The following is a 26,285-nucleotide window of genomic DNA, read 5'->3' as shown; positions in this document are numbered from 1 at the left end:
TGTTTTCTTTTCACCAAATAAACATGTGCACCATGGAGCGATTTATTTCAAAAAAGTGCACCACGATCCAAAAGGTCTGAAAACCCCTGGACTAGTGGATCACTTTCCACATGGGAAATCATATCCCGGAGACGTTTTTTTTAATTAGCCCCACCCTAATGCGGTGCCGAAGGGCCACAAGGCCCAAGGCTGCACGAGCCCACCCATTTGTCTGATTTGAACCGAGAAATCCGTGTACAACAGGCACCTAACAGGGTTGTCCAAGGTGCCCAGCCTTCAAGCAAGCCGCAGTAAACAAACCACAGTGCAGGTGATGCAACTGAATCTGAACCACTGTATCACAGCTCAGCAAATTCTTTGTCAGACGGTGTCCGAGTGGAAAAAGTAAATCGCTATCATAGCGGACATTAGAATAACTAGCCACAGAAGTTCAATGTCGCGACTGTTCGTGTGACTAACATCTAGTTTGCCACGCCATTACAGCGTCAGTGGCGGTACTGGAAGTGTCAAATAAATTTTGTTTACCAAAACAAAAGATCCTTTACAAGATGGACTTACAAACAATCAATTATTACGATTCAAGTTATTAATTTCATTAAATCAGAAAAATAACTACAGCGCCATTGGAGTTCTAGTGCATTTCTATTTAGCGGACCCATACATGGTACCCGGCAATTGCATACATGGTACAACGGCAATTGGGTCTTGGATGGGTCCAGAAAAATGGTGGCGATATGAACGACGGATAAATACCCCGTCCATATCTCCAAAGATGTTGGAGGGGATCATCGAGGGGCTTTTTCCGCGTCATGATCCTAGTTCTTGGCCTTCTTTCGTAGGACAACCGAAGACTGGGGCTGGCGATGAGGAGAGGGTCACCGATGTGGATCTTGCGGGGATAGCAAACGGCGAGGTGGGCAAAACGGCTTACTTCAGTGATCGGATCCGAACCGGATCCATCACATTAGTGAACCGGATCTTCTGATCAGATCAGCGGCTCAGTTGTGGAAAGAATGACCAAGCTTCATCGAACCAAATAGGACTGCTTGCTTCAACGCGTTCAATAGTGCCAGTTTGCCGGCTACAGCCGATGCGCTCCTGCACATGGACCTGCGTCTTGGGATACCCTGGTACCTGTACAAGATTCTCGGAAGTTACTTTCAGATTCGTGTACTAGTTTATGACACAGCCCAAGTAACAATCAGCATGCATTGAAGATTTATTCATGTTTTATCCTGGTTTTATACGAGCATGTGAAAAAGCTAGTTGTTCTATACTAGTTTTATGTGGTAGTTTTTTACTTTGCACCTTTGGCATTCCATAAAACTATCATATAACTTCTGCTATAAACATCGTCATTTTAAGACTTTCAAGTGGTCATGAATTGGTTTTATCACTAATTATATGCCATTTCAATAAAACTTGCTTTTGCGGTTGTTGTCGGAGATATTTCTTTTTGTAAACAAATGAACAAAACTGTGAGGCAACGCTTAGAACCAACAAAAGATTTCGTGGCCATATGAAATGCTGTGATAAGACCGTTAGTTCTATCATTAGCCCAGTTATGACCAGCTTAGGAGGGTTAGCCCTATTGGAGAAATCATCAGGAACGCAGAGTTTTATCAGAAAAATATGTCGCCTAGCCGGGATAATTTATGTAAATACAGAAAAATCATTACTCAATTTCATGATTTCACGTACAGCACTAAAAATCAAACTTAACGATTCAACACGTTTCCGTCATATTATTTTCAGAAAAATTACATAATGTTTTCGAAACTCCGCTATGTTGAAAAAACCTTTTTAACGCCCAATTCCACCGAGTATATTAAATGCATTTAACTTCCTATTAATTCTCAGTTTGTGTGACGCACTTATTTTTTGACAATATCACAGTCACATTCACCACAAATTTCCCGTTGCATGTCTCCTGACACGTATTAAAATGGGAAAACAAACCTGAATTCCAGACCGGCATCTATCCAATTGATGGCTGGATAAATAACCAAGCATAATTTATTCTGACGATCGAACATTGATAATGAAAAATAATCAAAACAAATATTTGACAAGTCAGAATATGGTTATATTTAGAAGGTTTATAAAACTATGATACAACCTGAAATCCTAAGCCGGTTTGCATACGAAGTCCTGTAGATCATAATAAGGCTGGGCCAACTAGCCAGATCGTGGACTTTTGGAGGCATAAAGGAGCTCGAGAGTATTTTCAAGTCGGCATCAATGGTTTTATGGTTAGGGTTTTTGAATCGCTACAAACTTCGATGAAATCAAAATTGTTACTTGGGAGAGGTGGGTCGGAAATGCTTTCACATAGCCTCAGGAGTCCCGCAAGGTTCCATCCTGGGTCCGGTGTTATGGAATGTCATGTATGATGAGGGGTTGAGGTTAGAGTTCCCGGTGGGGGTGTAGTTCGTCTGCTTTGCTGGCGACATTACGCTTGAAGTCTACGGTGAATCGATCAAAGAAGTGGAGTTTCCTATTGCTTTTTTCCAAACTTGGCTAAAAAATCTAGGAAAAAAGTTATTAAGTAAATTAAGTCTTGATGTCATCGACTAAAAGTTTGGGGTCACCCCTCAATATGATGTATCAGCCAAAAGTTTAGGGTTACTTTCGTAAAACATGGAAAAGTGATTTGATGATATTTTTGTCATCTTTCATTCAATTTTAATTCTTCTTGGCTTATTTTTTTTCTAGATTTTTTAGCTAAGTTCGGTAAACAGCAGTTGAAAGCTAATAGAAATCAGGTTATATTACCGCCTCATCTTTAAATTCCCACCCAATTTGACCCAATTTCCAGCAACACTGCCTTAAGTTTATATTATTTTTTTTAGAAAATTTGGCAATTGTAGCTTAAGTTTACATACAAACATTTTGAAAAAAAAATCGATCTAGGGTTTTGAAATCGGACACAAATTGGCGGAGATATGGGCCTAAAAAAATTACATGTTCTTAAGGGGGTGACCCCTTAAGCCAAAAATATAATTTAAATACTATTGACACATACCTAATGTATACGCTACGAATAAATTAATGCCGGCTACTATCCACACCCAGCCGGGTATGGGATTCGGCGTCTGGGTGGCCGCCGTAAAGCCATAGTCGTAGTATCCTATCAGGAAGAAGTTCACCACCGTCAGCATGAAGCCGGTGAATGTGAGCAAATTGGGGGCGATCCATCGCGGGAAGAACTGCACCAGCCAGTTCCAGAAGGGGTGCATCACATGGACGCTGAGTATGCTGTTGTCTACGCAGCTGTACTGTAAACAGATAGAGGAAAAACATTAAAACAATACGGAAATATTGAAACACCATCGATGTAAATACGTACTTCAATGCGCAAAAAAAGTCTTATCGCGTGCTGGGTGATTACGGAAAGGGAAAGTTCACGGCATGGAATGTGCGCGGGTCAACGGGTCTGGACAAGCGAGAACAACAGCACCGCGTCGACATGTCGTCGAAGAATTGTGAGAGAGAAACATGTGTCCAAGTAACACTAGTTTACAGCATTTTTGAACTCGGTAAGCTGATGATCATTTTTGGTGTAGAATCATGCCCGGAGTTCGAAAACGCGAAGGAAAAAAATTACAGTAGAGCGGAATTTTTTTCGACTTTCCATAGAAGGTTGATGATTTGAAATCGATTTTTGTTCTATTTTTAAGCAATGTCGCTCACTTCAAACATCTCATTCTCCGCAATCAATGCTCCGATTAAGGAGATTGTCCCTAAAACACGCCAATAACTCGAATTTCATCAATCTGACGCTACACCTGTATTCAGATGATCGAACGGTATTGTATTCAGCTTTTGATTTATGGAAAAAGATTTAAAATTGGTTGAACAAAACGCAATATATTTGAATTTTAGTAAAGTACATATTTTGAAAAGTTGTAAAACTCGATATTGAGCTAAAACTCAAAAACTGTTCTACTTAAATTTTTTTGAAGTTCGGTTTCGAAATCAGCACTAAATTGGGCTCCAAAAATTCTGGTCGTAGACAGAAGTTCATGACTTTCGTTTTATTTTGTAAACTAGTGTAATCAAAAGCTCCGCTTCCCATGTCAAAATATACATACATCCAAGTAGGAATACAAAGTCTCACGAGCAACTTCAGAATACTCAAAATTTTGAGAAGCATGTTTAGCAGCTTTCAAGCTGATTAAAAGGCTCATACTGAATTTGATCGGACTTCGCACATAAGGTTCAAATACATTAACTGTTTGCCTTTTAAGTAGCCTGCAAGCTGCTTAAGATTCCTTGGTACGATGCTAGAAGTTCATCTTGGTATCTCGATCATTTTGGCGAGGAAGCCCAAATTGTCAGTTTACCAAAAAGATTCAGAAGACAAGTTCTAAACAGTGTTGGTAAAAACTCAAATTCTCAAATCTCATGGTTGAGTTGTTTAACGCACGATTCTTGACTCGCCAAACTCGCCGCCGAAAAAGCATGGATGAGTTAACTCATGATTTAACTCACTGCTTTATTTCTTGGTATTGTTATTATTTACATCGAAGTTTTTAAAATTTCTTGATAGAACAAAAGTATACCTAGCGTACAACAACATTGAATGCCGTTCAAATTGATTTAAATTCGTTTTATAAGCAAATGAGATTTCGGCGCTTGACTCGTGAGAGCGAGATTTTGCATGAAAAACTCGCGCGTGAGAAAACGATTCAGAATCGCGCGCGAGTTTGCTCACGCAGGAGCGGTTCATGAGTGTGCTTTGAGTGTGAGTTTACCAACACTGGTTCTAAATAGAGTGAAGTTTTAAATACAGCGTGTATTTATTTAATATAAGGTATGTTTACAATACCAACTAAAAACAAGATTGTATTGTTGTAGTTCAGACAACGATCTAAAAATGAAGCTGCAAATAAGCCTACAGTGGAACCTCTAGTAAGTTGTTTAGTTCTATGAAGTAACCTCTTATTCGAACTTTTTTACACGGGACCGAAACGTAAAAAAGAAAGAATACACGCAGTGTAGAGTTCATATATTAAAATTTGCAATCACAATGATTTATTGAATAATACTGAAAACCACAACCATACTTGTACCATACTTGTGCCAACCACTGAAAGTTTCTGAGTCGCTTTGAAGCACCTGAAACCCACAGAAATGCGTTCAATCCTTTCTAAAACCTGTCTTCCCTAAAAAGGTCTCCATAAACGTCTGTTAACGTCCATGCAACACGCTAAAACGCTATGAAAACCTACTGACATCCTTCTGAAACACGGCATTATAACCCTTGGAGCCACCTCCTGAAGCCTCATAAAACCTGCTAAAACACACACCGTTTACACCTTTAAACCGTTCTCAAACATCTCTGTGACTCGCCTGAAACCTCTCTACGGCTCTTTGAATTCGGTGTATCTTTATACTTGTGTTATAACATACAGTTCAAATGTATTCTTCAATTTGGCATACCATATCGTAGGGGGTGAGAATGGGTCAAAAATGCATACTTACTTCCACATTTATTGTTCAATAACTTTTGCATCTTTGCATGAAAAACTCGTTTGACCTGTGGAATGTGATCTTTGGTTGCATGCATTACTTTGGTTTCAAAAGATGAAAAAATATTTAGAGTTCTACAATTTTCCTGAAAACTAAAGTGTATAAAAATTGATCCCTTTTCACCCCTTCGAAGGAACCGAAGTTGTTCCGCATTGACAATAAAACAAGTTAATAAAGTTTTGGCCAAGGTTGATACTACTTACCAATAATACACTCTGTTCCATAACTATAGATCCAACTAATATTTATTTGCTATTTATTCAAAGTGCAACTGATTATTTTATGCACTACGCCATTATGATTACTCATGTGCCTTACACAAACTATCATGTAATTTAATTCATGCACATTAGACCTGTTCACTTTGAAACTTTTTTTCTCCGATTCTCCGTGACACATCAAATTATCATCCCACATGCAAAAACAAGTCTTCAGTCCAAAATTGAGCCAAATTGATAAAGATTTAAAGGTGTATCAAATCGATTTTTTGTTTTTTAACCGTTTTCTCAGAAATTTACTCATAAATCCAGAAAATTGCCCCGAAAGGGTGCCGAAAATACCGTTAGGATATAGTTAGTACAATACTCTACAACTTTGCCGAAGATACTACGGTGTTTAAATTGCTTATTTCGAAGCTATTCAATAATTTTAGTTGAAAAATCACGAAAAAGCACGATATTTTTACGATTTTAAATATTAAAGTCATGTAATTTTACATTATTTTAAGTGACTAAATTAATTAGCTATTTCTCCTTTGTGTAACGAACATTTCGTCCATACATCGTTTTTGTGTTGGAATTCGTTTTCAATGACTAATTATCAAAAGTATGTCACGTTGATACTAAAAATCGCGTAGAGTTGCCAGCACGAATTAAAACAAAGTTACCCATGATTAAGACGTCATGCCATCGTATTCTAATGTTTTTCGATTCAAGTATCAGAAATGGCGCAGATGATAAGGCTCGAGCCTGCGGATCAGAAGGTCCCAGGTTCAAGCTCAAATACATAATAAACTTTTTTTCTTTCTTTGTAGCAGTTAGGATGATGAATCTGCCATGAACCATGGCCCATGACTTACACGCAATCTCCCAAATAATGATGATCGGGACCTGCCAATTAAGCCCATTCCAGGACTAGCTAGATATTTAGTTTACTTGTTGACCAGAAATCGTGTCGACGAGATCTGCTGGACGAAATATTGGACATCTGTTTGATACCGATTAATTTAGCTAAAACAATTCAATACGATGATGGAACTGCTTCTGGATGCAAAATTTATCATACAACTGTAGAGATTACTTGCATCTATCTAGCCACAAGCTACACAACTACACGATAAACGGAAACTTCATTCTTACTGTGCACTCTACGGTTTCGAAACAAGGCTATGATCAAGGCTATGATGCCAAATTGCAATGAGATGCAGAGTGCAGTCTTATTAACTTATAGCTGGATCGAGACGCAAAAAATCCTATTCCAGGGCTCGAACCTTGAATCTTCGAATCGGCAGTCTCATGCTCAACCATCTACACCAAATTGAAACCGATGCAGATGCGACAAAGAAATGTAATGACGTTTTAATCATGGGTAACTTTGTTTAATTTTGTGCTGGCAACTCTATGCGATTTTTAGAATCAACGTGACATACTTTTGATAGTTAGTCAATGAAAACGAATTCCTACACTAAAATGATGTATGGACGAAATGTTCGTAACACATAGGAGCAATAGCTTATTAAATTAGTTACTTAAAACAATGTAAATTTACATGACTTTTACATAAAAAGCCGTAAAAATATTGTATTTTTTCGCGATTTTTTAACGAAAATTGTTGAATAACTTTGAAATAAGCAATTTAAACACCGTAGTGTCTTCGGCAAAGTTGTAGAGTATTGTTCTAACTATATTTTAACGGTGTTTTCTGTGCCTTTTCGGTGCAATTTTCTGGATATTGGAGTACATTTTCGTGAAAATGCTCGAAAAAACACAAAATCGATTTGATACACCTCTAAACCTTTATCAATTTGGCTCAATTTTGGACTGAAGACTTGTTTTTGCATGTGGATTAATAATTTGATGTGACACGGGTAGGTCAAAAAAAAGTGAACAGGTCTAATGCACATGTGTATATACAGATAAATAAAAAAAACTGAAATCCCTTTGTTTCATGACTATAGATCCAATACATGTAAGTCATTTGTTGTGCCTAAAGCCGTTCGCAATGCTGTTTTATTTTGTATGGCGAGTTTTAAAAATTTTAAAACTCGCCATACAAAATAAAACAGCATTGCGAACGGTCTAATCAACGCATTGTTTTAGGTTCTGTGCTCAGGTGTATTTCGGCGTTGGACGTATTGTTACGTGTTAACTTTAATTTATAATATGCCGTGTGCAAAATATATATCTGAAGTTGAAATGAGAAAGATTTTGACACATCAAGACAGGTGTTTAACAGTTCGTGAAATTTCTCGTCGTATAAGCAGATTTCATCGTGCCGTTGTAATTTTCTTGTAAGATCCAATTCAATACGGCAGAAAGAAAACACGAGGAAGCTGTCTAATCGTACCAAACGGAATAAACTCGCTAAAAAGTTTGAACCACTTAAAGAAAGAACTAAGTAGCACTAGACGTCTAGGTTGGCAATTTATAGAGTCCTGAAAGAATGTCCACACGATCAAAGTGAATAAAAATGGAATGAGCTCCACAACTTTTGAGTCATCTTAAGGATTCGTGTTTGAAATTTGATTTCAATAACATGCGTTGAGATTGGAGTAAAGAAGATACTACAGTTGACACCACATCTTGATGTTCTACAGGTAAATATTATCTTGTACCGACTTTTCGTACCCTCTGCAAAATACCCTCTTCGAATGAGTGTATTCAGTTTTGTACTTTTTAATTCTGCCCTCTATAGGGCGGCATAGAGAGCGGCATTAAAATGTACAAAACTGATTACAGTTCTTTGAAGGTAAATATCACTTTATCTCCCCCCAAGTAACAATTTTAATTTTATCGAAGTTTTTCAGCGATTCAAAAATCCTAAACATAAAACCATTGATGCCGACTTGAAAATACTCTCGAGTTCGTGTATGCCTCAATAAGCCCACGTTCTGGCTAGTTGGCCCAGTCTTATTAGGGTCTACAGGACTTCGTATGCAAACCGGCTTAGGACTTCGGGTGGTATCATAGTTTTATCGTATCCCCGATACAACCTTCTAAATAAAAACATCTTCTGACTTATCAATTTTTCACTCTCCATGTTCGATCGTCAGAATAAATTATGCTTGATTGTTTATCCAGCCATCAATTGGAAAGATGTCGATCTGGAATTCAGATTTCTTTTCCTATTAAATACGTGTCAGGAGACATGCCACGGAAAATTTGTGGTGAATGTGACTGTGATAATGACAAAAACTAAGTGCGCCACACAAACTATGCATAATTTGGAAGTTAGATGCATTTAATTTACTCGGTGGAATTGGGTGCAAAAAAGGTTTTTTCAACACAACGGGGTTTAAAAGACATTATGTAATTTTTTTGACAAAATAAAATGACGGAAACGTGTTGTATGGTTTAATTTGATCTTAAGCTGTACGTGAAATCATAAAATTGAGTAATGATTTTTCTGTATTTACATAAATTATCCCGACTAGGCGTCATATTTTTCTGATAAAACTCTGTGTTCCTGATGATTCCTCCAATAGGGCTGACCCTCCTGAGGTGGTCATAACTGAGCTCATGATAGAACTAGTGGTTTTATCACTGCATTTTTTTTGTCTATGTTACGGCCACGAAATCTTTTGTTGGTTTTATACATTGCTTCACAGTTTTGTGTATTTGTTTACAAAAAAAATCTCCGACAACAATCGTAAATGCAAGTTTTATTGAAATGGCATATAATAAGTGATAAAACCAATTTATGTCTACTTACAAGTCTTTAACTGAAGATGTTTATAGCAGAAGTTATATGATAGTTTTATGGAACGCCAAAGGTGCGAAGTAAAAAAGTATCACATAAAACTAATTTAGAACAACTAGCTTTTTCATATGGTCGTATAAAACCAGTATAAAACATGAATAAACCTTCAAGGCATGCTGATTGTTCAGTGGCGTAGCCAGAAATTGTCTCTGGGAGGGGTTTTCAACGGTCAATGATACCTTTTTTGATTTGACACTTATATTTTGCAAACAGTAATGAGCAATTGTATTTGTAGTTTTAAAATGGCGGCGCAGCCGAAAATTTTTTTCGTCGCAAAGCGCTTTATACTGAAAATTTGTTCCACAAATTTTGGCTCTGGGGGGGTTTTAACCCTAAACCCCCCCCCCCGTGGCTACGCCAGTGTGATTGTTACTTGGGCCTGTCTTTATTCGATCACGATGTTTTTTGTTCTAGATTTTCTCACGATTTGTCAATATACTATTTTTACAGGTTAATACTGTACCTAGTTCCAAAGGTGCAAATTATTCTGAGAAGGTGAAATTATATCTGTTTGGTGAAGGTTTTTCCTAGTTACGAAAGTTTAAAAAAATGGTTCTTCATTAAGATCTCTAAATTGTTCAACAAATTACAGTTCATTCTGCTCATCTCGATATATCGATATAGGTTGGTTCTTCAGCATGCGGCGAATCAACTGTTATTGTTTAAATATTTATTTGATAGGTTTCTCAAGACATATTTGAAACTTTGGGAGACCTTTTTGGTCGAAAAGAAGTTCAGCTTGTATCAACCGAATGTTTTTTTCGTACTGGAGAGATTTACGAAAATAACCAAGTTACTTCTCAAGGAATCTCTCGAGGGTGGCAGCATGATGGTATGGAGAGGGTTCTGTCGACTTGAATGGACGGGCATTCAGGGATGTGCCGAGCTTCTGAACCTGAAAAATATATACTATCGTTTCTTGCAGCAATGCCGTCAAACAAAATAGACAACGTTTTATCAAGATCATGAATACACTTGTCCACGCGGTTCAAGCAAATATGGCTTAGTTTTGTTAAAAGCTTATTCAGATCTATTCAGATTAAAGAATGGTCAGCTTCTTACCCTGATCAGAACCCAATTGAGAATTTGTAGGGTTGATTATAAAAGCAGTGTGTAAATAGAATAAGCCGTACGGATGTTTTCCAAATCTAAACCGTTTAGTTGTTGGAACGTGTAATAAAATCCACTAAAAGTTAATTAAAAATATCCTGGATAGGCTGTTTGAGCTTAGTAAGAACAAAAGAGAGACTACTTATTATTGATATGTTGAATGTTTTGTATAGCTTAAATTAACTAGAATGAATTCTCGCTTGGATCTATTGTTATGAAACAAGGGAACTTATATAAGATTATTTATCAGATTCAGAGAACAAATGTAATATCAAATTATTATTTTTCTCATGTATACTCTAAATTATGAATTAAACAGGAGAACAATATAATTCGAATTCATTCTTCTAAAATATTGTTTGGATCTATAGTTATGGAACATAGTGTATATTATTTGATAAACATGAATTTGAGGTTCTAAAGAGTATCAATCCATCATAAAGTATGATGTTTCATTGAGCCTCAAAATTGGAATTTTGAAAAGGCCTTATTTTCAAGCTCTTTTTGATGATTTATCAAAACTAAACTGATTGCTCCGGAAACCTATTTTTTGACAGGCTGGCAGCTACGAGGATGCCTCCATAAAATTTTTGGTTCGATATTTGCAATATTTGATGAGATATTTCAGATAAGGTATTGACCCAATCTCGCCCCTCTGGCCCATTGTCATCACCAACTACGGCACTAAACTCTATGAAATAAACTATGTAAGATCAATCTCACTGAGTCTACATAGTTTCATAAAATGTATATGCCAATTGCCAAAATTCAACAGTTTGTCACATCAACAATGTGGTGTATACTGATTGCGCACAAAAATCTCTAGTTCCGGCTGGCGGCGTCCGTCGTCTTAGCTTAGAACGTGCGGATCGCTATCAGGGAACCCTTTCTCATACGAGCGTACGTAAAATAATCGCATGACCTGATGACCCCTCGCCGCGCCGTCGGCCGTCTGCTGGTTGTTCAATTCAATAAAGCTTCGAGTCAACAAACGAAGCCTCTATTTTGCGCTCTACATATGATAGTTGGTTTTTGTATTTCCATTCACCGGCACGGCATCGACTTATTGTTATAACAGCGAATCGATTATGAATATTATTTATATTTGTGCCATTCCAGCTGGCATAAGTACGTGATAGATTCAATCATATTCAAAATTTTGTTTCTTAAACGTGGTCCCACCACTAATAACTATCCATTTTCGAGAAATTTTGAAATCGAACGTGCAAACATTACAAAATACCAGTTTTGAAAAAAAAAATGTTGTCCACATTTATATATTTGGACAACCTAGAAGAAGAGTTCAACATACAGTGGTACAAATTCGTTTAAACGCACTCGATTTTTGAACGGTAAACTTTACTTGAAGGTCATCTGTGTTTTAATGGTATATAATTCGATAGACACAAACGTAATAAACTATCTGCACTAGTAACGAAAAATTATTTTTAATTCGTTTTATTTTTATCAGGGAATAACTATCTAAGTTTTGGAGGAAAATTCGTTTAAACGCACTTTTTTCGATTTTTCCATAATTGTTTATTGGCAACTTATTTCACAATTTTTTATATCAATATGCATTTCTACAAGTACTAGTTCTAGTGATACTTTGAGCGGTATTATCATAATTTTTAAAACACAGCAACATAAAGAGAATGTTTTGAGAAGTATGTGCGTTTAAACGAATTTGTACCACTGTAGCTCTGGCCCTCGTCTTTTCTTAAGTATATCATGAAGATTGATATGGTGAACCGTATGTTTTGGTTGAGCAGCAGAAATATTTCCGAAGAGACCTGAAGGAACCTGTGTCAGGTCTTTGAGAGTGGCCATATTAGTCAAAGTATCCTGGCCTGGCCTATTACATATGTCAAAATCGTGGAAAAATAATTATCATAATACGTCGCAGGGCATACACACTTCAACCTATCTTTGCTGGTTCATTCTTTTGAAATCATGTAGTGTAGATTGATAAGTCGAACGGAATTATTTTGTTGAAAACCAGAAATGTCCGCAAAGAGATTTCAGTTCGGTGCGCTGGGCAAGTGAAAACGAATTGTCAGTGCGAAGAAGAGACTCGGCCAAGTGGGATTCGCTTCCCCCGCCGATTAGATGAGCTTTTTTTTCGATTCCCGGATATTTCACCGGTGATGCATAAATTGGTAAGCTCGTTTCATGCTGTTATTTTATTGTTAAAGTTGGATTGGGAGCAATCACTTGTTACAGGGATGGATATTTATCGGTTATTTTTTTTCCGTAATAAAATAATTAATTTGATATGATATTTAAAACCTAACCTAACTTCAAGTGTCGCATGGAGCCTCATAAAACTTCCTGAAAACCCCTGCAATGCACTAAAATGTATTGTAACGCTTCAAAACGCCTTGAACTTTACTGAAGCTTCCTGAAAACCTTAATCAAATCTCTTAGAATTTCCTAAGACCCTCATAAAGTCCTCCTTAACTGTACTTAAGCCCTCTCAAATCCCCTGAAACGGTTGCATTTTTTAAGACAGCTTTAAATTCAAAGCTGGAATACCCTACAGAGGTCCCCGTAGACTTCCCTTGAATTTCACTGAAGCCCCTAAATCCTACCGAAACGCCTTGAAATCCATGAAAACGCACTGAGAATCCTCGTACACTTGCCTTGAATCTTTTGAAACCCTCTGAAATTCCCTGAAATCCTTTTAAATCCACTGAAACACCCTGAAATCTTTCTGAAAATCTCCAATCCACCGCTAATAGGGTAGTCTATTAAACTTCACTGAAGCTCTGTAAAACCCATTAGAATACCCTACAATCCATTAAAGCCATGAAATGCTTTGAAACCCCCCGGATGGCCCCGTAGAATTCCTTTAAACTCGACTGAAGACCCGTAAAGCCCCTGAAATTTCTTGACTCAACTACCATTTTCAGCGCTATAAGCTTCAGTCATTTGCTTTCTGTTGTGTAACAATCGAATGAAGCAGTCAACGCTGAATAAAAGGGAAGCTTGTCAAATATAAACCAAAAGTTAATATACAGCTGCAAAACAAGCATTATACAGCTAACAAACTCGGTTTTCAGAAATCAATCACTTGTCAATGGAGCTGCCTTTACTGCACTCTATTCCAACTCGGGGAGGTTTCCCGGAAGATGTGGAAACTTGAACTAATCGAATAGGAGTCCCCACTAACAAAACAGCTACTATCATACACTCGACTGTACAGTACAATTCGAATTACTGACAAATCCACAAACTTGCGATAGCATTTCAGCTAGAAGCTGTACGAAAGAAACTGGTGCACGGTGTCAAAATTTCGATTATTATCAAACTTTCATGTACCTCGGATAGTTCTTCATAGAATTTCAGAACTTTGGCTTAATAGTATAAATGGAAAGTTTTAAAATATTCCATCGGAAAAAAATATGATTTGACAAAGTTTTTGGATTTTTTCCATACTAAAATTCAATAAATACTATTTCAGCCCAAAATATGTCCCATACAAAATGTATGGAAAAATTTTCGCCGATGAAATATTTTCTAGTTTTTCGATTATGAATATATAGCCCAAATACTTATCATTTTTGAAGGAAAATACGAGGTACATGAAAGCTCGATAATAATCGAGATTTTGACACCGTGTGGTGGTAACAAAGTTTAAGTGGAATATATAGCTATTTACTAAACAAATACTTTACAGCTATCCATCTCTATGCTGTGAAATTATGTTGGCGCAACCACACAGCTTGTTCAATGTAAATATTGTTGCGTTTGACGTTTCACAAGCTTTGGCAGCAAGATGAAGTTGATTAAGGCTTCTTGTGGCACAATTATAAAGCCTTTTCTGGAGTAAAACAAAACGGGCTATTTTCTATTTCCCATATATGCTATTTATATATAGCAGTGTAGGAGCGATGTCATCATCAGGACCAGTAGTGGATACGGAGATCGAGAGTTCGATTCCAAGTAGTGGCAAATACTTTGATTATTCAATTTTAAAAGCGATAGTTCCAGTTACTCATGAACTGTGTCTTGGGAGGTATCATAACCTAAAATTATATTTAATCTAATAATGTGGGGTTTCTGTAGAACTTTTATTTAACAGCTACCAAAAGGGAGCAGGCCGTTAGGCCGAATGCCGTTAGGCCGAAGACCATTAGGCCGAATGCCGTTTGGCCGAAAGGGTCGTTAGGCCGAAAGGGTCGTTAGGCCGAAAGGGTCGTTAGGCCGAATAGGTTGTCATTATATGTGTCTACTGATTTTATCGTTTTATATTGCACAAAACAAAATAAACATGAGAAAAGTCGACGTGATAGCGGAACTGTAGGGAAAATCAATTTGGGAGGCGAAGTAGAAAAAATATAGCATCTTGAAAAAGCTTATTTTTAGTCAGAAATAAAGAGTTATAATGAACGGGCAGAACCAAAGCTGTCGACAGGATAAAGATATTCAATACATAAACATTGGCAACATAATTATACTACTTGCAAATGAATGTAATACAAATCAAAAAGGCCATTATACCAAACCTAAAAGCATCAACATCAAAGTGCTTATCATTCTACCATGAGCAGGATACGAAAAAAGGAAACAGCGCAAAGGTATCCAGTTCAATATAGTAAAATAGAATACATTTAGGCGCTGTACAAAGTGTAAGTTCAGCTGCCAATTGGAATCGCTTACGTAGCGCCCTAGTGGAAAAAAAAGCTGTGAGCATAAGTGGTTACGAATAAATATAGCATTTCAGCTATTAAATTTATCATCGGGGATTTGTCCTTTTTTCAAACATAGGCTATTCATAGGCATAGGCATTAGAGTGGGTCAACGTTGTATGGAGAAACTTTAAATTTGATCGTATCAACCCGGAACAAAGCTTTTTTAATCTATATTAGCGCCCAAAACAACTGTGCAAAATTTGGGAGCGATTGGTTGCGTCCCCGTATTCCGCATTGCGATTGAAATTTGTATGGAAGTTAGTATGGGAAAACGTACTTTTTTGCATTTTACTCATAAGTTGAATTTTTTTGTTCAATACCATGTAACTAATGACGTTAAAGTATAGCCTAGGATATGCCGAGAAACTTTGCCGAAGACCGCAAAGTGATCCGACGCTTGTGAAAAAAGTTATTCGCCTGGTAACTTAGGCCAAAAATTGAGATTTTATTATTGATGTTATTCCTTTACATGTTAAATGTTAAGCACCACCGGGCAATCTGTACGTTATAATTTTTTTCACAAGTGTCGGATCACTTTGCGGTCTTCGGAAAAGTTTTTCGGCATACCCTAGGCTATACTTTACCGTCATTGGTTAGATTGTTTTAGAAGAAAAAAATCAATTTATGAGAAAAATGCAAAAAATCACGTTTTCCCATACTAAATTCCATACAAATTTCAATCGCAATGCGGAATGCGGGGAAGCAACCAATCGCTCCCAAATTTTGCACAGTTACTTTGTACGCTAAAATGAATCGAAAAAGCTTTGTTCCAAAAAATCGACTTTGTTGACCCAGTCTAATAGGCATAGGCAACATAGGCATACTCACTGTGAGTATTACAGCAATTAAATTTTTCATCGTAGATTTTTCCTTCTTTTGAAAATAGGCTGTTCTTTCTAGTTTGACTTTTCTACTCATTATAAGTATTTCAGCTATAAACTTTTTCATAAAAGTATTCCCTTCTTCTGTACATAGGTTTTCTTCTAGTCTAACAGTTAAAAGACACGGACACGTTTAGTACTTCCAGCGAGCTATTCGCTCTTTGAAGGAAGCACGACGCTAGACAACGGACTAGCATGCAACATCCAGTGGCACAGCCGAAAACTTTTCCTGACAGCTGCGGCGGGAATCGAACCCGCGCTCCTAGCGCGATGCGACTAAATGCTTGGCGACCACGAAGCCACACAAGAAGCAAGCTTCAAATAACAGAGCATTTGGTTATTCTGTTTTTGGTCATTTGTAAAAAGCTTAAAATCAGAAGCTCAGATGCCCTGATTTTGTTAACGAAGAGATTTGTGCGCTCGAAATTGTGAGCAGCCATTTTGGGATTCTAACAAGTCTGTCCTTAAACAGTTTTTTACCATCCAGTTACCTAAGCAAACCGTTTAACCTTACAACCCATTTGACCAAGTGACCAGTTCGGCCTAACGACCCGACCCATCCGGTCAATGGCATATTCGGCCAAACGACCCTTTCGGTCCAACGAAATTCGGCCTAATGACATTCGGCCTAACGGCTTTCGGCCTAACGGGGTAGAACCACCCGGGACGAAATGGACACCCCTGTTTTTGCCGAAACCGTTGACTTTTATGTAAAACTTTTAATGCATAAGTGTAAAGGAACAAGTCATGGTTCTATTATTCAAAAGTACCATTACTATTGCTCAAAAAAAAAACAAAATTTCATTAAAATTGAAATTTGTGAAATTCTTATAATTTCCAAGCAGCATCAAATAAGGTATTACGAGTGTTGGAATGTGTCCACCATAAAAGCAAGTGAACTGTTACCTTATCTACATGTATACGAAGATTTAGCAATGGATGAAGCATTTTATTTTTGATCAGAATTTACTTAAAATAGCAATTTTAATGTTGTAGTCGATTCGGGGCGAAATGAATATTGGCAATTACGAATGGATGTATGCGAATTGCTTACTGTTAGGCGCTTTAGGGAGTTTGGTTATAATCAATCCGATTATTTTAGCCTAAAGTTTATTTAATTAGCTTTGATGTTATGTAAACTCGTCTAAGAAGGAGTATTATATCTGTGGTATTGATCTTCGTAGGCAAATTACTTAACTGTTCGATTGTAACCAAGGAATTAGCATAATATATGCAGGGGTGTCCATTTCGCCCCGTACCTTTCCTGCGAGCCCTGAAAAACACCTTTTATAATTCATTGTTTCTTCACAATAAAGACATTCTACAACCGGGGCCCGTGGCGCAGTGGCTACACGTTCGCCCCGGCACTTCGTCAGTTGCTCTTTCCCCCGAGAGTGGTTGACACTTGACCCTCTTCTGAGCTCTCATAGCTCAAACGGACCCGGATATCGGCGAACGGCAACCCATAATGGACGACCCCTAATCGGACTGGAAAAGGAACAACAGCCACACATCATTTCATCATCGTGCTCATCATTCTAACAAGGACAGGGTAGAAAAGTGAAAGCAGCACAAAGGCAAACCAGTTCGATATAGTAGAATAAGAATATAATAGAATACATTTAGGCGCTGTACAAGTGTACGTGCAGCCGCCAATTGGAATCGCTCACGTAGTGCCCTAGTGGACAAAAGAGCTGTAAATAGGTTAAGTGGTTAAGAATAAAAAAAGACATTCTATCTGCTGTAAATGATTGGAAGACGTAGGAAACAAGTTAAAGTTGTAAGTCAACTGATAATATGTTTAGATCTACTCTGTTATACAGGCCTAACGTACTCATTTGCTTAAGGTGTCCATTATTACCCTTATCCCCCTATATGTGGATTAAGTTCGCTATTGGTATAGGGCTTGCATAGAAGCTTCCGTCCATATGTACAACAAAGTAACTCAGCATCAAGCCGTACTGAGGACGCTTTGTTGACGTTTACATTCACAATAAATGTTAGTTGGGGAAACTCTTCAAAAGCAATCAGAAAAGTTACCTGAGATCCCTGTAGTCTTCCCAGAAACTCAACTAAGAATCCTGTGGAACCCCCCCAGAACCATTGAAATGCTTTGAAGCGTATTGAAAGTCGTTCGCAATTCCCCTGACACTCTCTGAAAATCCCTGATATCTTCCGATGATACACCCTGTAACGCCTTGAAATCCCTCTGAAACCTTTTAGACCTCTCCTGGAAGTCACTGATTTCCGGGAACCCCTCTGAAACCCCATATGGCATCACCTTGAATTTTCTTAATCACTCATCTTCCTTAACCTTTAAAATGGCAAGACGATCCAAAAACCAAAAAAAAATCGAGATCTGAATGGTTTTTCAAGCTTTTAAGCTGAAATAAGTATTGTAAACATAATGGGAATAGTTGTACTATTTGTGAAGCTTCGTAGTCGTGCGGTTAGGGTCACCAAGCTTAATCGCACCATGTTATGGGGTGAGGGTTCGATTCCCGCTCCGGTCGATGAAACTTTTCAGTATCCACTGGTGCATGCTCCGTGTGTCCGTTGTCTAGTGTTAAGTTTCTTTCAGTCTGTACAGCTTCTGGCTGAAGACGGTGTCCCTGTCTTTTAAAATAAGATGTATTGATGGACATCCCCCTGCACTCTCCACCCTTTTGGAGGGGTGTCGTGAAATGCTTACATTCAAGATTTTCTTTACTGATTTTTTTTTTCGGAAATCCTTGGTGTCTGATTTACCTGGGCGATCACGTCCAATATACCTAGACCATCTCAAGGCCTCCAATACGTTATGGAGTCATATGCTCTGTAAGCGCCTGAATGTAATCAATGCAATAAATTCATGGGACAATTATGTCGGAATACTCTTAGAGCCGCAAGATAAAAGCAGGCAACTGTTTTCGGCTTGTTTGGACCATGTTCTAGGATATCCAAATTATCATGGAGTTAAGACTTAAATGGTCAACAGGAACTACGCAGCTCCAATTTAATATAACTTGGCGGCTTTTGACCGTTATTTTCCGAGTTGATTTATAATTGAACGAGAAGTACTTTTTATGGTTTCGGGATATTGCAAGGTTCGCAAAATGTCCTGAAGTTGAAAATTTTCAAGTCCTACAAAAATTTACTACAATCGCCATTGAATCTACGCTTGGGGTTTACGGTCATTGTTATCCATACCTACTTCGCAATTCTACGAGAAAATCTTAATGAGGTTGTACAACATTGCAAAGTATGCAGGACATTCAAGTTCTACAGAATCTACCTCAATCGCCATCTAATCTACGTTTGCAGTTATTGACCTCTAACGTGCTCCCCAACCTAACAAAAAGTATTTTTTCGGTTGTCGTTATTATAATTTGTAAAGTTTGCTAAATGTCCTGAAATGCATGGCTTTCAGGTTCTACAAAATCTACCACAATCACCATGCAATCTACGCTTGTGGTTTACGGTTATTGTTATTCATGGTACTCTCCACAATTCTGCGAAAAAATCTTTTTTAAGTTGTTCAACATTGTAAGGTATGCAAAATATTTGGGAGTCTAGGACTTCCATGGTCTACACAATCTACCTAAATAATCTAACTAATTGCCAATCAGCCCTGCAATTTTTTGAAGTTTTCACCTGAATAGATTCCATTTAGGTTACGAATAGGTAAAAAACTCCATTTGCGTCTCCGACCCATTGTCTAAATAGAGATTTCGGTGTAGTCAAGATCTTCTACTATCTTGCTACGTTGAAATCCTAATTGTTGAAGAACAATTTTAAAGAAATATCAACTTAGTGAATGCAAAAAAACAGCAGATCGTGTTTTTTTTTTCGAATGGTGCATATTACTCCAGACACCCTAACGACCGCTCAGCCGCAAACAATCATCTCACATTTGCGCGAATAACTAATTCCCGGCTTATCAACACACCACACTGACTACAGGCGGAGATTACCGGCCTTGCCCCTGCACTGTGTATGAGTTTGAGTATGAGTACAATTGAACCACCGTCGGCTTCTCGGTGTGGTGATTGCCCGTTCCAAGACAACTGTTGATCTTAAATGCCCTGATACGTTGCATTCTCGCCCCTCATCACTAATGATAGTGTTGTGTTCTGTGACTTAGTATGCAGCTGATTCTACGTAATCTGTTAAGTGACTATTTTTGCGCACTGACTTCACTTAATTCCTACAAAGTATTTGGAAGTTGTATGGTTGTATATAGGTGCGCTACTTACTTTGTACTTCTCGAAACCCTTCAGGTGGGCTTCTTTCAGGTATTTGATTCCCAACATCGTGGATATTCCGTTTGTGTGCAGCAATTTATCCGCGAGAGAACACAGATCCGTTGAGTTTGAATGACAATGGCGCGCGCGAAACTATCGAGATCACCACGCGGTAAGACGTCCGCGCTCGGCTACGCAACACCACCGAAAGAAAGGTCCTTCTTTCCTTGCTCGTGTAATGGCACCCACCACTACCACTAATCCACAGGGGCCGTTTCCAATGATTCCAGCATGGACCACAAGATGTGCTGCACCATCACACTTCCCCCGTCCGTAAGGAAGATTACAACTTCTTCTACGATGTCTCCCAAGCACACGCGGTTTACTTCACTAACACTTCTCGGCTAAATATTACCCGGTCGGGTGTTTTGGAATTACCGTTCTATTTATTACACTCGTTCGTCATATATGGGTTCATTGATAAGAATACAACGGCACATATCATCTGATGATGTCGTTACTCCGTTCGGATTTTAAAGTAATGTCCGTCTGTGTATGATTACAGCGTTGTCTCCGCTGAACTATACCGTATGGCGTGTATACTATATGTAGATGATGGGTCGATGGACTATCTCTGCGTGTGACCTTAATAATTCAATTGTTTCATTCCTGTGTGGAAATTCACGGCTTACTTCCGTAATAATAGACTATTCTCATTCAATTTTCTGATGATACACCTCACTCAAAGTTTGAAGCTACTATCGCCCATTTGATTGCACTCAACTAGTGATCCACCCAGTCTCAAGTCGCCTCCACAACTGAACCTGGCTGCTAACAATGAGTGATGGGATGTTTTACAACCCCAGGACTGAGGAATGCTTTTCAATAGAGAAACGCAAACACCAATACAGAAATCACAGTCGGATAGTCTGGAATCTAAATACCATGCGCTATACATTTTTGATAAACAAATCGTATGATTTATTTCAATCGATCCACTGACTGGACCGGGTGGCGTTTGATGCAGTTTTTCCAGGGGGGAAACGAGAGTGACCCGCACAAAGCATAACGAACGCGTGTGGCTCATATCTTGCGACCATAATCGTTTCACTAATAGGCTTCTGAAACGATAATCACAATCGTTATCGAATCGAACGTTGTGGCGTGAGTTGTGAGAAGATTTTTAAACGGGAATGAATGAGACTTGCAGGGTAGAATAAACATAGTAGGGGAGCTGCGGTATATCGCCTTTGCGCTATTCAGTTACATTTGCGAAATTTTCTGCAGATGCAAGCAAAATAGATTGATCTCGTCAAGATTAAGAATGACCTTTACATTCTTAGCCAACATAAAAGCGTAGAAAACGACAATTTTATACATATGAAAAGATTATTTAATTTGATGCGCATGGAATTCAACCGGACGTGCACTGGTTAATGGTTATCTGGGATCAACCTATTAAGTACCATGCGCCTCCATCTCCTTCCATTATTGCTGCAGTGAATAATTCGCATGGAGCCTCCAGGTAGGGTTATTTGCCAAATAATGAGCAGTTATGACTGATGTTTTTGTTTTCTTTTGTTTTTCCGCGCAAATATGCAACATACAGTCAAGATTCGTTATACGCTACGCCCACCGCGATTGTTCAGCCGTCTAACATCCGAATGAGCTCATTTTTTGTTTGTAGATACGGCATATCGTGAGCTAATTACCCTTCAAAAAAGAACTGAATTGGTTGAAAGACACCAGAGAAATAACGGTGGGCGCAAAGTGGGTGGCACTCCGCATAACGAATCCTTTTTTATGTCTTTATTAGAGAGACTTTCAGCCTTGGCGAATAACGAATCCTGACTGTAGTTGAAAAATATGTACTGAACATTTCTGAACCAGTCAGGGGTAGGGTGCAGGACCATTTAGTCAGGAGGTCCTATTTTTGGCATTTTCCGCTATAACTCAGTCAATTCCCATTCCTCCAGGGATTCCTCCAGGGATTTCTCCAGGAATTCTTCCAGGGCATTCTCAGGGATTTCTCCTGGAAATCTTCCACGGATTCTTCCAGGAATTCCTCTAGGCATTTCTTCAGGAATTCCTCCGGGCATTTTTTCAGGGTTTTTTTTTCAAAAAAACCCTCTGGGGATTCTTCCAGAGATTCCTCCAAGAGATCCTCCTGAAATTCCTCCGGAGATTTCTCCTGGAATTCCTTCAGGGATTCTTCTAGGAATTTCTCCAGGGATTCGTCTTGAAATCTCACGTATTCCTCCAGTAATTCCTCCAGGTATTTCTCCTGGAAGTGCTCCAGGAGAAGAATCAAATGAATTCCTTCAGGGATTTCTCCAGGAATTTCTCCTCCAGGAATTCCTCCAATAATTCCTTCAGGGATTCCCCCAGGAATCTCTCCAGGCATTTTTTCAGGAATTTCTCCAAGGAACCCACTAGGGATTCCTTCAGGAATACAACCAAGAATTTCTCCTTCAGGGGTTCCTCCAAGGATTCCTCCAGGAATTCCTCCAGGGATTGCTCCAGGAATTCCTCCAAGAATTCCTCCAGAGATTCCTCCAGGAATTCCTCCAGGGATTCCTCCAGGGATTCCTCCAGGGATTCTTCCAGGGATTCATCCAGGGATTCCTCCAGGAATTCCTCCAGGGATTGCTCCAGGAATTTATACAGGGATTGCTTCAGGAATTCCTCCAGGGATTCCTCCAGGTTAACCTCAGGGATGCTTCCAAAATTTCCTCCAGGCATTTCTTCAAAAATTCCTTCAGGCATTTTTCCAGGAATATTTCCACGAACCCTCTAGGGATTCTTCCAGAGATTCCTCCAGGAAATTCTCCAGGGATTGTCCCAGGAAATCCTCCAGAAATTTCTCCGAAGGTTCCTCCAGGAATTCTTTCAAGGATTCTTCTAGGAATTTCTCCAGAGATTCTTCTTGGAATTCCTCAAGGGGTTCCTTCCTTTCTCCAGTAATACATATCTCCTCCATAAATTTCTCCAATAATTCCTTCAAGAATTCCTCGAGGGATTCCTCCAGAGGGTTTTCTCCAGGGCTTACTCCAGAAATTCCTAAAGGGATTCCTACAGTATTTCCTCCAAGTACTTTTCCTGGAAGTGCTCCACTGTTTCTTCAGGACATCCTCAGGGGTTCTTCCAGGAATTCCTCCAGGCATTTCTTCAGAAATTCCTTCAGGCATTTTTTCAGGATTTTTTCCAAGAAACCCTCTAGGGATTCTGCCTGAGATTCCTCCAGAAAATCCTCCAGGGATTCACCCAGGAAATCCTCCAGGAATTCCTCTGAAGATTTCTACAGGAATTCTTTCGGGGATTCTTCTATGAATTTCTCCAGAGATTCTTCTTGAAATTCCTCCAGCGATTCCTTCAGAGAAGTCTCCAGGAATATCTCCTCCAAGTATTCTTTCAAGGATTCCTCGAGGGATTCCTCCAGGGTTTTCTCCAGGGCTTCTTGCAAAAATTCCTCCAGGGCTTACTCCAGGAATTCCTTCAGGGATCTTTCAGCAGCGCTTGAAAAGTGAAGCGTTTTATCTCAGACGAATCAAAATTTGCTCTTCTTTAACCGGCGGTTTTCAACCCAAAGTGGTAGATAATCGCCTTCATTGGCTAACATGCTTCTGAAGCAAGTGGGAGCGGGAGCAATAAAAATTATGAGTGAGAGTGAAGAACGACGATTCAACGCTGTGCGGCTCTCTGAATCTCTCTCTTCGTCGATGTATACCTACGGCAATGGATATAGTTGGTTTTTATCCTGTTATTACAGTGCAAATGACATAAACTCGAATTAAATCGGCTGTAATAGTCGCGTCCATCATTCTCTTACGATCAAAATGATTGTTTTCACAAGTTTTACAAACAAAAAATAAATCCACTGAATCATTTACGCATTTTCAACCTCACCACCGCAAGTGAGAACGAAGGGTTTCAAGTCGGTTTGCTTCACCAGCCTACCGATCGATGAGGAACAGTGATCTCGGTTGGTTCGGTTACTCTTCGCTCCCTGTGCGTGTTCGTTCGTAGTGATGGTTGGCGCTGATAACTGATCGTATTTTTCATATGCACTTGGATTCAAGCACTGTCCTCCAGGGATTCCTCAAGGCACTCCTCCAGGGATTTATCCAGGATATTCTTCAGGGATTTCTTGAGGAAATCCTCCAGGGATTCTTCCAAGGAATCCGCCAGGAAATTCTCCAGAACTTTCTTCAAGAAACCCTTCAATGATTCCTCCAGGAAATCCTCCAGAAAATCCTTCAGGCATTTCTCCAGGGATTCCTCAAGGAAATCCTCCAGTGATTCCTCCAAGTATTCCTCCAGGGAATCCTCCAGGGATTCCTCCAGGAAGTTCTCCTGGGAAGTCCTCCAGAGATTCCTCCAGACATTTCTCCAGGAAATTCTCCAAAAAAATCCTTCAGGGATTTCTTGGGGAATTCATCGAAGAATTTCTCCTCCTGGGTTTCCTCTAGGAATTCCACCAGGGAATCCTCCAGGAAACAATCCAGGGATTCCTCCAGGAATTTCTTCAAGGATACCCCCGGGAATTCCTCCAGGAAGTCCTCCAGGGATTCCTCCAGACATTTCTCCAGGAAATTCTCAAAAAATCCTCTAGGAATTTCTCGTGGAATTCATCCAAGAATTCCTCCTCCAGAGTTTCCTCCAAGAATTTCTCCAGAGATTCCTCCAGAAATTCCTCCAGGCATTCCTTCAGAAATTCCTCCAGGTATTCCTCTAGGAATTCCTCCAGAAATTCCTCCAGCAATTCCTCCAGGATCTCCTCCAGGAATTTATCCAGGAAACTTTCCAAGGCTACTTTTAATTTTTTGAAAAAAAATATTGATTTTTTAACTTTACATGAAAGAGCACCTTTTTCTGAGCCGCTCAGATTTGTTTTTACATTTTTAGAACTTTATTTTGATAGCTAAAAACAATTTCAAAGAGAATTTTTGACAGCTGGACAACTGCTTGATAACTCCGCCCAGTACAAAATCTGCCGAGGGATGATTCGCCAAATTGCTCCCATACAAACTTCAAATTGATTTTTAAATAGATTCTCGTGCATCAAAATGTATTTCGATCCAGCTTGATGTGCAGATTCAGAATTTGAAATTATCTCAACTCCGTTAAAGAAGCCAATTCACCCAAGAATTTCTTCTCTAGGGATTTCTTCAAGAATTCCTTCAGAGATTCCTCAAGGGATTTCTCCAGGGAATTTATCCTGGCGCCCTTCAGCTACTCTGCCAGGGGTACCTCCACGATTTTTTGAGTGGTCCATGCAGGTAATCCTCCAAGGATTCCTCCAGCAGCTCTCCCAGGAATTCATCTACGAATTCCTCTAGGGATTCCTCTAGAAATTCCTTCAAAAATTCCTCCATGGATTTCAACAGAAATTACTCAAGGGATTCCGACATGATTTTTTCCAGGGATTTCTCCAGGCATTCCTCCAGGAGTTCCTGCGGGAATTCCTTCAAGCATTCCTCCAGGGATTACTCGAGGAATTTACGCAGAAATTCCAAAACATCGAAATAAATTCTTAAACTTCTTTATTTGTCAAGTATAAAGAATAGCAATATTTCTAAAAAGTTTATCTTCAATCATTTTGGATAAGATTTGTCGAAGACATCAACTTTATGAGTCAATTAAATATTGAGCCATATCAATTTTTAAACGTTATGGTAAGCTGGCCTCATTAACTTGTTTTTTTTTCGAATAACTTTCTTGTTTCCAATTTTACGCATGTTACACCTTCTATGAAATGTGTCTTATTGTATATTTGTAGTGTTCTGTATTATTTTTCACGGCTGGGCGCCAAGTGAAAAATAAAATAGAGCATTTGTAGGGTTCCATATTATTCACGTAAAAAT

The 26,285-nt window shown here is 38.8% G+C and overlaps 1 protein-coding gene across 9 annotated transcripts in view; it reads right to left on the bottom strand.

The window, feature by feature from the left end:
- The window catches only part of LOC115258575 (ethanolaminephosphotransferase 1), a 57,455-nt gene that overhangs the window by 27,519 nt on the left and 3,651 nt on the right, over nucleotides 1-26,285 (bottom strand). For 3 of the 9 annotated variants that reach the window (XR_003893694.2, XR_009997532.1, XM_029858781.2), the window contains exons 1-2: nucleotides 20,434-21,591; nucleotides 3,026-3,278 (exon numbers count right to left, since the gene is read on the bottom strand). Coding sequence is in view for 7 of the 9 variants with exons in the window: in XM_029858781.2 (XP_029714641.1) it covers nucleotides 3,026-3,278; nucleotides 20,434-20,490 (310 nt within the window). In the remaining 2 variants the exon portion in view is untranslated. Of the gene's footprint in view, nucleotides 1-3,025; nucleotides 3,279-20,433; nucleotides 21,594-26,285 lie in introns of those variants that run through there. The other 6 variants (XM_029858782.2, XM_029858784.2, XM_029858783.2 and 3 more) reach the window with 3 other exon arrangements.

Source organism: Aedes albopictus, chromosome 2 (assembly GCF_035046485.1).
Source record: "Aedes albopictus strain Foshan chromosome 2, AalbF5, whole genome shotgun sequence".
In the NCBI taxonomy this organism is placed as follows: domain Eukaryota; kingdom Metazoa; phylum Arthropoda; class Insecta; order Diptera; family Culicidae; genus Aedes; species Aedes albopictus.
The sequence above is the reverse complement of the archived record's forward strand: the minus strand, read 5'-3'. Positions and strand labels throughout refer to the sequence as shown.